The sequence below is a fragment of the Culex pipiens genome, chromosome 3 (assembly GCF_016801865.2).
Source record: "Culex pipiens pallens isolate TS chromosome 3, TS_CPP_V2, whole genome shotgun sequence".
NCBI lineage: Eukaryota > Metazoa > Arthropoda > Insecta > Diptera > Culicidae > Culex > Culex pipiens.
In genome coordinates this window covers 7,868,087-7,879,556 of record NC_068939.1, presented here as the reverse complement: position 1 = coordinate 7,879,556, position 11,470 = coordinate 7,868,087, and the positions used below count along the sequence as shown (strand labels likewise).

Sequence of the window (11,470 nt, the reverse complement as noted above, 5' to 3'; positions counted from 1 at the left end):
CACTTTTTTTCATTTATAATATACTCTCTCTGTGTCGATTAACAAGAAACCGTCGAGAGCGGGAGGTATCAAATTATATAACGAAAAAAAATCAAAGCTTGATATTTGGAGGGAATGAAAAATCCGTCGATATATTTAAAAAGGTTTCGTGAGGATTCGCTCTCGACTACGACAGAGTCGACTGTAAATCGAAATTTGTCGATTACTTTGAAAAATATTTGCAACGGCATAACAGCGGTCACTCATTTGTATGAATTCATTCGATATGTCATTTTATATTTTACTGGACTTAGGAAGCCTTATAGGTATCAAATTATAGAACGAAAAATCAAAGCATGCTACTTTAAGGTACTGAACAATCTATTGACAACTAGAGCAATATTGATATCGAGATAGTAGTTTATGCAACAAGTTGCAAAAAGAAGATTTTTTCAGCACGAGTTGTACATTTATCCAACGAGGTTTACCGAGTTGGATAAATACGACGAGTACTGAAAAAATCAAGTTTTGCAACGAGTTGCTTACAACATTTTTTGCAATTCCGAAAAACGCTTATTTAATGGAATTTTATGTCAAACACACATTTGTTTAGTTGATTCATCGTTCAAAACAAAACAATATTGAAAAATGTTACTTTTCGATACTAGTGCTGAAAAGTTCAACTTTTCAGCACCCATTTCAGTGCTGAAAAGTAGAACTTTTCAGCACTGTTATTGAAAGGTATTAATTTTCCATTCTGTTATTTTTGGTAGGGAAAAGTAGGCCGTTTCGTTTCTCCAGAAGGGCAGGAAAAGTTGACAGTTTCACAGTGGAATTGCAAAAAGATCTTTTTTCAATAGGTCCAATATAAAACACAAAAGCTTATAGGACCTTTGCAAAAAAAAATACTCAAGATATGACGTCATGCCAAAAATTTTCGATAACTTTTTCAAAACAACCAATGCGCCATGGGTTATCTATGTACATTGGACCTTTTGAAAAAGTAAGCGAGAATTCACGTTACAGTCTAACTGGAATTTTCTATGGACTGTTAAGGGTTTTGCAGACATCGTCTTCTGACTGATATTTATTTCTCGATTTTTGACAGTTAAATAACGAGAAATTGCAGGGATTCTCAAATTATTTTTCAACTTTTTTTTTTAATTAAAAACGTTTTTTTTTTGAAAACGCCATCAAATCAGGCGTTAAATTTTACACAAGAAAAAAATGCTACAAATCACTGAAAAACGTGTCCTTTTAAAAATCCAGAAAATTTTTTTTACGTTTTTCAGTGATTTTTAGATCGAAACCGCGAAGAGAAAAAAAAATGTTGACAAAGGAACCGCCCCTCAGTCACAAGATCTCGAAAAATTTACCTCGGATTCGTGATCAAGGACCAAAATTACTTCATAGAGCAAAGTTTCACGGAAATCGAAGAGGGGTCGAGGCAACTGCTTAACTACTGTGTGAGTAAGCAAAGATGAGAAAATTTCAATGGACTTATGAAAATATCTAAAATATCTCTAGGATTGGGGTTAAACATTTTATTGTGCTTCTACATAAAAAAACATGACATTGATATGTTTTCTCCATGACTAATTAGTGTTGTCACGGTTGTATGGAAAAAAGCTGTCCAAATTTTGCGAGCATACCATTTTTTCAATTTTTTTTTTGGGGTCCGAAACCACTTCCCGAATGTTGGGAACGATTGGTCATTACTTTGCCCAAAACGATTTAGTTTTGTATGAAAATTTGTATTTTTTTTTATTTTGGTATTTTAAAATCCACGATTCACACCATATTAAATCCGGTTTCGTATTCGGTTGCTTTGAAGGGTGCTTTAAAGCTTTTGCGAAGATTGCTAACTTGCTGTATTGAGGACGCTTCGCTCTTCGGAAAAGTTTTAAAGCACCTTTTAGTGCAACCAAATATGAATCCGGTTTTAATATACAGTCCTGACTCGATTATTCGAAGGCCTTGAAAAAAAATTCACTACGGATAATCGAATCAGAAAAAAAAAGTTTGTTGCTGTCATATTTTTTATTGACGCGCTTAAGTATGACCCCTAAACTAGGCTAAAGTAATTTGGAATGGCGGTGATGAAATCTTGAAAAAATGAAATTGTCAACAATTAACAATCAAATATTCAAATTTGACTAAAATGGGATCTATGAACTCAAATTTGGTGTTAAAAGTAAGAAAATGAATAATACGAAATTTTTTTTTATCTTTATTCGATTATCCAAAGTCTTATACAAACCTTCGGGTACACGGAGAAAAAAGAGTTCCCGAAATCCTGAACAAGCGTTCATGAAAATGGGAACCTCGAACAAAGTGTTCAAATCCCATGGTACGATTTTGAAAAACGTACCATGAAATTTGAACACTTTGTTCGTGGTTCCCATTTTCATGAACGCTTTTTCATGATTTTGGGAACTCTTTTTTCTCCGTGTAAAACTTCGCATAACAGAGGCTTCGGGTATAGACTCTGGACTGTATTTAATTTAATAGGTACTTGTTGCTTTATAATTTATAAGTTAAAATTTGAACTAGTCTAAAGTTGCGTGCAATATTGCATGCAACCTTAATACTTTCCCGATTGGAAGAACCAGTTGCCAACAATAAAATGCCCTTCTAGAAATTCATCCACTCTGCGCTGGAGAACCGTCATGTAAGCCGTGGTGCGCCAGCTTTAAGTGGCAAAAACAATCAAAACAGGCCGAAAACATCAATCTCGGCAACAGATACAGGGGGATGACAGATGGTGATTTCAGCCTACCGCACATCATTTGCAATATGGCGGAGATTGTTTGTAAACATCACACAAAACATGCTAGCAGAAAAAAAACAGCGACAAGAGCGAAAAATTCTTAAAAGTAGGTAGTTCGATTATTTTCATTCGTGCTTCAGTTTCGAGTGAGTGTAACAAGTTTAGTAGGAAAATAATTTAATGATGATATTATCAATAAAACTTTGGTTTCCTCCCACAGATGTAGTAGGCAAAAAGGCAAGCTCCACCGGGACGTCGCTTCCAAGCTAGAATTTCCCGTTTGCTGCCCCGTCGTCTACTGTTCAAACTTCCATGGCCCACCATGTTCCGCCACGGTTGGAGATGGCCACTATCGCTTCTTCAGATGCCGGCAACTAAAGTAGCCCAAACACCTATGGAATCGACGTGCTGCCGAATCTTTCAGTGCCCAGAATATGGCTAACTAGTTCAGCCAGGCCAAACCGACCAGCACCAGCTAGGCCCGGAAGAAGAACAAAAATTGTATATCAAAATAAATGTTGCACTGTTCTTTCTCCGCTTGGATGCGGGCCACGATCAATTCCTTTCCGTGACCCTTGCCTCCATCGCTAACAACCGTTCCAGAATGAACGTTTTTCTGATCGCATTCTTCTGCCAGTCGTTTCTTGCTCACTTCCGCCACCTTGTAGTTTCAGTAATTTATCCGCTGGACCTCCTCCCGCTCGTCCTCAGTTTGCACGATCGTTCAAAGGACCATACCGGAAAGGACACCAGGGTAAACGCCTCGATCTCTAACTAGATCTCGTCAACCGGAACCGGCGTACCGCTTTTATCTGGATGTAAACGTTGTTGAACAGCTGCATCAACTCAACCTGTTCCTCCTCGATCTGTTAGCATCGATCCGGGACCCGGAACAGCCGACTCTCGGTCGTGCTCAGTCAGCGCGGCTTCCGGCGGTGCACTGGAGCGGGAGGTCGGTGTACTTGGTCCTGCAGTGTGCTTAAAAAACATAGCAAGGCCTGCAGACCGGCAGCCGAGTAAATAATAATGCCATAAGCATGTTAAAAAAAGTAACTAATGTTTGTTTCATTGAACAAAATGATTCATAAATTAATCACTTTCTATTTCCATAAAAAGGTACGATTTAAAATTGACATTTTACCCGAATGAAAGACAAGTTGTGCGATAAAAGGGTAATTCATTGGTACCAACGGTGACATTTCAAATTGTCAAAGTACCAAAACATGTCAAAGTACCAAAAGGTGAGAGGTAGGCTCTCACTGTATGGAGTTTGACAGGTCGTCTACTCCCTGAACAGATACGGCGCGGGTTCGGGTTCGACTCTCGGTGCTGGTAGAACAGCGAGACGAAAAAAAAACCCAATGTGACTAATCTAGTGCGGAGAGCGCAAGCAATCGTACGGCCTTTTGATAGCGTCGATTGCATCGAGTTTGCTCAAGAATTAGGACTTGAGTCATCGCAGCAAAGAGTGTGCGGGAGATCTTATCGTGGAGGTATTTTTGGACCAATTAGATACTTGCAGGTAAGTTCTGAAAAATTATTGTGCTACAGCTCAGGACAGCTGCACTTGAAACCATAGCGCTTAAGCCAGTCGTGACGACGACCTTGTTGCTTAGCTTAAATTAATGTTTGCGTCTCGAACTTTGATTTTTGCTTCCTCTCTTGCTTCTTCTTCTTACAGCTGGTGCGTAGCACGACCACCACTTGAAGTGTTTGAGCGTCGTCCATTGAACAAGTGGTCTGGTCTGGTCAGCCACAGTCACCCCCCTTCACAATGGACATCTTCATACCGATTGTGATCTGCTTCATACTGTTTGTGTTCTTCACGCTGTGCGGCATGTGCTGCAAGCGGCGTCGCGACGCAGGTGCCGTCATTGCCAGTGAGTATCGAAATGCAATTCTGTCCCCCTCCCCAGCTTATCTGATTTGTTTAATTAATGCATTTTTGCCCTTTTCCCGTCCAGCTCCGGTCGTTATCACGTCCACCCAGCACCACGTAGGACCGTATCCGGTGTCGCAATCGGTGGCACCGCCGCTGACGGCCAGCCAGCAAGGAGTGGTCATGCAGCAGCACGGAACGGGAACGGGAATGTATCCGATGCCACAGGCGATGCCGCAGCCGATGCCAGGGTGAGTTTTGTGCGAAAGTTGCAATAGTGTACACAGAAAAAAAAATCTTGGTAATATTACATCTGGGAAGGAGTACATCTTTTATGTCAGAAAAAATGTGTAATTTTACATCTGGAAATGTGTAAGTAGTAATGCCACATTTTCAGTTTAAATTGAGGTAAAATTACAACATTTAAAAGGTTATATTCAACCTTCCAAAAATACACCTTCCAAATTTACATTTTTTTTACTGTGTAGATCTGCTCAGTAAAAAATTGTGTAAATTTGGAAGGTTGAATATTATCTCTTTTATGATGTAATTTTACCTCAATTTAGACTTAAAAAGCGACATTATAACAGAAAAGTGGTAAAATTACACATTTTCAGAGGAAAAATTACACATTTTTTTCTGGCCTAAAAGATTACCCCTTCCCAGATGTAATATTACCATGATTTTTTTCTGTGTGCATGAATATTCAAACATTTTGCAGCTCTTATAAAAACAGTTGCTCATTTGAATTTTTTTGTCCATCAACATTATTTTTTATAATGTTTTCATTATTATTTTGTTTGAGTTATTTAAATCTCCCAATAAATCTGACTATTGTGACTATTAGACTGACTAATTTATGAAAAGGTGAATCAAGTGAACAACATAATATTTTCCATTTAAATAATTCAATTTAAACTAGAAAGCATTCTAGTCGAAAGTTTACTTTCACATTCACACCTCTTAGGGCCACAGAAGTTGGTTTGTTTGAATCATATCTACTTTCTTTTTCTAGCGAAAGTTTTTATTTGCAACTTGTAGCTTGTTTTCAAAGGCCTACCGCCCGCTGACAGCTAACATGTTTTGCAGGAACAATGACAACTAGGAAGCGTTCTTTTATAACGTAACGCAAATATAAAATTTTCATACAAATTTAAAATATTTTGTAGTCATTTTTTAGCTTATTAAAAATTTAGCAATTTTTAAAATAACGATTGAAATAATTTAAAACTTTGGCTTTTCTTTTTACTATCGTTTGGAAAACGTTTTTAAGCTAATATTTTTGAATAAAAACAGTTTTTAATTAATTCAAAATATATTTATTGAACCACCATGCAGCCAAAAAAATTTAAAATAGCTATTTAGCTAGAAACAATTTGCAAATACAAGACCAAACAATGTGCTTCTTCCAATGTGGTCCCAAAGCCCTATTTAATTTTAAAAGTACGACGGTATAAAACACGACTAAAAACCATATCCCGATTCAATCCCACCTGGGGTGAAATAGAGCCTTTCTTACTTAAGAATATAACAATGGTAGAACTTCTTTCAATTCATAACATCGACTTTGTTTATTTATAATGTCAGCACAAAAGGAAGCGAAATAATACAAAAAACCTTATCATGAAAGCAAGGCATTATAAATGATGTGTTTTCAAAATGAAATTTAAAACGCAATTTTCACCAAAAGAATATTTGTAATCTTACAAATTCTTAATCAAACAAGAATTTATGACAATGGCGAGCATAGCAAGCTCCCCATGCGCTAGTGATAACGCACACCGCGGTTTTGGTTTTCTAGTTTCAGTATGAGCCCATAAATCAAACAAAGCAAGCGCAAAGCCAAACCGAGGTACAAGTGCCGCACGGTGCAGGGAAGCTTGCCATTCAGCTTCTACGAAAGTAGAACCGCACCACTACACACTCAATCGCAAGTACCTTAGGTAGAAAGCCATTTCCAAGCCAAACGATGAAAAGTTTAGAAAGCTCTAATGGAATCCAATGAACTCTGTTAAATAAACTTACGAAATCACGAAAAAATGAAGCCTACTTCAGGCGATTTAAGGAGAAAACGGGAAACAAATTGATTGTAGCCGGATGAATGTCCTATGTCACAAAAGTTTTTTGCATAAACATTGGACAGTTATGCAAAAACGGAAAGGGCAAAAGAAACCGAAAAGCTACGATATCTTATATGTTGTAGGAAACATCAAGGTACAAGGTACTACAAACGGGTATATTTCGAGCCACAAAATATATGCGCCAGTATTCGAAGCTCAACTTGAAGACGATGCGTCGAAAATCGATGTAGTGTGTTTTTTAGCGATTTTTCCGATTAAAATTCATGCTGAATCGTCATATTTACGAAGATGAAAATGATGTCCAGCCATAAAGTAAAACCTATACTTTTCTTTAGTAAGAAAGGCAAAAATAAGCTTTATCATTGCATACAATAATATCCCAAATGTATGCTTAATTGTAGGACCCAATTGTTTAAATTTTAGGCTATGCCCAAGTGTAACTTGAGGGCTGAAAATTTAAAAAGGTCTAAAGTATATCAATAATCAGACAGATATATCAATCTATAATCGTTAGAAAAAGTTAAGTTATTCCGGGGAGACGGTGATAACAAAATTCATGCCGTTTCAATAACAAATATTGTTAAAATAACAAAAAGTGTTATGGAATCTTCTTAAAAAAAAAACCATTACTGCATAAGGGTTTAATAACAATTTATGTTATCATAACAAAATTTGTTATTGGTCTGATTTTGGTTGAAAGCCAAAACAACTTTGGAATAAAGTTTCTTGGTGTATGCATTTCGGAAGGAATCGGCCAAGAAAAATTTCAAATGGGCAGCAGCGGCAGCGAAAGCAAGCCAGAGAGGGTGAAGAAAAGCCCCATGAAAACGCTCCTTCTCCTTTGTTCTGCTGTTCGTAAAGCTGTTTCTTGACCCCTTTCCTTCCGATCTCCATACTAGCCATATGGAATAATACCTCCAACTGTTATTGGGATGATCGAATTAGTTGTTGAAATAACGAAAAATAATAACAAATATTTGTTAGAAGAATAACTAAAAATGTTATTTGTCTGTTATAACAATAACAATCCAATAACAAAAAAATCTTAGCAAGATTTGTTGTCTTGTTTTAAATAACACAAAATGTTATTGGCCTAGTGTTTTCAAATATCAAAAAATGTTATTCCGAAGTTGTTTCCGTCTGCTCGGGATTATAACAGTTGAGTTTTATATTTTTTATTTATATACAAAAAATACCTTTTTGATTTTCCTTTCCATTGTAATAAATTTCTAGGAGACAAAAGTGTACTTCAATTACTTGATTTTGATTTTTCATGGAAATATATGGCTTTATTTTGCAGTATGAACTAGCTCTATTTAATGAATTTAAGATAGAAATATTTTCACAGCATTTATTTATTATATTGAATGGAAATTGTGCATTTGTGAGAATGTGTTAGAGTACATTTGTTTTGCAATGAATATCATCAAAATTATGTACGTAATTTGCGTAATTTTTGTAAGATTAAACATTTTCAGGATTTCGAAAAAATGTGTTTTTTTATCATAAAAAGAACACCAAAAAAGTTTTAAGACTCTGCCATTTTTGGGGCCTTCACTATGACCAAAGATGCTATTTTGTGTCATTGGTTCACCCATACAAGTCTCCACACAATTTTGGCAGCTGTCCATACAAAAATGGTACGTAAATATCCAAACATTTGTAACATTTGAGTCAATTTTCTGATCAATTTGGTGTCTTGAGCAAAGTTGTAGGTATTGGTGAGGACTTTTGGGAAAAAATAAGTTCACGAAAAAAAAAAATGAATTCAGGGTTCAGAAATAGTATATTGAAATAAAATTGAAATGAAATGTGAAATCCTAGAAACAACACAAAGATAACAATTTTTGATTGATACATTCTGAATCAAGATTTGAATGGTTTTCTTAAACAAACATGGCCGCCAAATGGCTGACCTGAATGAAAGGTATCAGGAACCTCAATGTTGACAAAAAGGACTTGAAAAAAAGAATGTTTTTTCTACGATTCTTTCTTCGGACTGGTCACGCTTGAGTTCGATAATGTTGAATAAATGACATTCAAATTATGCTCATCAAAAAACTGTTTTATCCACCCGGGAATATAGGAAACTGAATATGAACGCAGGATAATGCATTTTGAAATGTTTTTATTATGCAGTTTTAATTTTTTGTTTGTTTTATTTATTGTCTTCTTATTTATCTGGTTAATATTGAAGAAGGAACTACAAGCTTTAAAAAAAAAGCAAATGTCATTCAACAGAATGGTAATCTTCCCTATCTAAAATACATACAGTTTAAAAATATCACCAGTTAAAAGCGTTTTGATTAGCGACACTTTTGTCTTTCCGCTTTGCAGCGAAAGCGATAAGATTTAGCAAACAGCAGCAGCCAACACTAGCGTGTACGACTGCATGCCTCACTCGGTTGGCCTTTTGTTGTTGAGTTTAGTTTGTATATCAAAGGGCAGACGAATGATTTGCCCAGCTGGTGATAAATTGGTCGGCAAATTGGGTACTAAAGCCCTATGCCAATTTTTATGTACAACTGTAAAAAACACGATTAAAAACCATTTCTGATCACTTTTTTTCATTTTAATGCAAAAAAAAATGATAAGACAACATCGAGGACAACATTTTTTCGATAGATCAACTATGGTCCCCTTGGAACGAGCTGTCAAGTAGGAGCTTTTCTGTCAAGAAGGACCGCGAGGTTAATTTTTCAAAATTGATTTAAAAATCCATTTTAAACTCTTTGTGGTCGTACAAAGGGTCATTGTACTCAGAAAAATAAGCTTTATCGCTGTAAACAATAATATCAGCAATCTAAGCTTCATTTTAGGACCCAATTAGCTGTTTGAGTTCGTAATTGATCATCGCTTTATTGTGTAGTGTGATTGAGGGTTGATAAGGGACAGCTGGTTTACACCACAGTGAAAATTATCTTATTTTTCTTTCCATTTTCAGCTACAACCCGGCTGGACCGGGCTATCCACCCCAACAGTCTCAGCTGCCGTACCCGCAGCACCCGCAGATGCCGATGCCGATGCCCATGCCCGGAGCGGTCCCACCGATGGCGACCCAAGCGACGATGAATCCACCCAGTTACGACCAGGTCGTCACCGAGGGTTACGCCCGGCAGGCCCCCTTCAACCCCAACTACACCGGACAGTAAGCTCCGATGGACGACGAAGTGTGTGTGTGCTGGAGAACTGACCAAGCAGCAGCAACCGACGCGAACAAACACTTACTTTACCAACTAAGGCCATATTAATCCAACCAAGGACTATAACTAAGTTAAGTTGAGACTCATCCGTTTTTTTGCAACATCAACAAAAATGAACTTTTACACGTTAAAATGTTTTCCACTACGTCACGCCTCGCTGTGAGCGAACTGAGATGGATTATAAACCGAACCTAGTGTAACGAAAGGTGGTGATCACAGCCCAGTACATTAACTAATAGAATGGTGATTATCGAAATCAGAGCAGTGCTTCTGTAAATATTTACTACGTTAGGATGCTTATTCATATTTCAACCATAAGTGTTTCGTTTAAGTTACAACGCACATTGAATCCATAGATCAAATCAAAAGAAGACTTTTCGTTTTGTCAACAGGAATAAGAATTCAGGTGCGATGAATCCTTGTGACGATTGTTGTGCGATATAAATGTGTAAACGAGATTTAACAGTATGAAATAAATGGAATCACAATGTTTTGTGAACTAAACTAAATATTGTATTATTGTTGTATTGCCTTTGATAAATCACAAAATTTGAAGTGTGTGTGGAAAATACATTAAAAGAAGGATAAACCACAAGCTGGTGCAACTCTACTGGCAAAAAAACAAAAAAAAATAATTGAAAATACAAATCAAATTATTCGCTCTACAGCATAGCCTTGGCGTTCTCGATTGCGAGATTACTACTCGAAATTAAGTGTCCGAAGGCTTGATTGTTGAGGCAATGGAGCACCCGCAGTCGAGCAGTTTTTGACAGTTCGCTCCATAAGAAATACATTGTATCAAAATCAAACCATCCACATTAACGACCCCCGGGTCTTTTGTGGTCTCTATTTCAAGTTTCTGCTCGAACCTAGGAGTCCGAAGGCTTGAATGGGGAGGGCACCCAAACCTCTTTCTACTCCAAGGAACCTTCTACCCCAGTGTTTGAACTGACGACCTTTGGATTGCGAGTCCAACCGCCGCCAGCGATTCCACCGGAGTAGGCTTGGTTTGGTGTGTTGTTTGTACTTATGGCATGGAGACGACTCCTACACCTGGAATGACTTAACGGCCTAACAACCAAGGCCGGGACCGACATTTTACTTCCTCATCCGATGGAAGGTTGGAGCAGATGGGAATCGAACCCAGAATCATCCGCTTACAAAGCGGACAGCGTAACCATTCGGCCACGCACTACTCCATCCAAATACATTGTAGAAAAAAGCAAAAACTGCTCGAATGGAAGTGCTCCATTGCAAACCTCTTTTTACACCTTAGCTTCCATCCACCCCGGAAATCGAACTGACGACCTTTGGATTGTGAGTCCAACTGCCTACCAGCGACTCCACCGAGGCAGGACCCAGGGAGACGACACCTACACCTGGATTGAGCTAACGACCTAACCCTCTAGGTTAGACCGGGGCCAACATTTACTTCTTCATCCGACGGAAGGCGTGGTCAGACAAATCTCGTCTCGAAAAATCCCACCGGGACCGTCTGGGATCGAACCCAAGCCTACTGGGTGAGAGGCAACCACGCTTACCCCTACACCACGGTTCC

At 37.7% G+C, this 11,470-nt stretch overlaps 1 protein-coding gene and 1 long non-coding RNA gene across 2 annotated transcripts; both read left to right on the top strand.

Moving 5' to 3' along the window:
* Positions 1-2,562: 2,562 nt before the first annotated feature.
* LOC120427324 (uncharacterized) lies at positions 2,563-3,292 on the top strand. The gene is made up of 2 exons (XR_005606855.2): positions 2,563-2,895; positions 2,970-3,292. It is a non-coding gene; the product is annotated as an uncharacterized LOC120427324 (long non-coding RNA).
* A 735-nt stretch (positions 3,293-4,027) lies between these two features.
* LOC120427311 (splicing factor 3A subunit 2) lies at positions 4,028-10,421 on the top strand. The gene is made up of 4 exons (XM_039592166.2): positions 4,028-4,271; positions 4,431-4,629; positions 4,714-4,879; positions 9,654-10,421. The coding sequence occupies exons 2-4, from the start codon at positions 4,524-4,526 to the stop codon at positions 9,859-9,861; spliced, it is 480 nt and encodes a 159-aa protein (XP_039448100.1). The 5' UTR covers positions 4,028-4,271; positions 4,431-4,523; the 3' UTR covers positions 9,862-10,421.
* Positions 10,422-11,470: the final 1,049 nt, after the last annotated feature.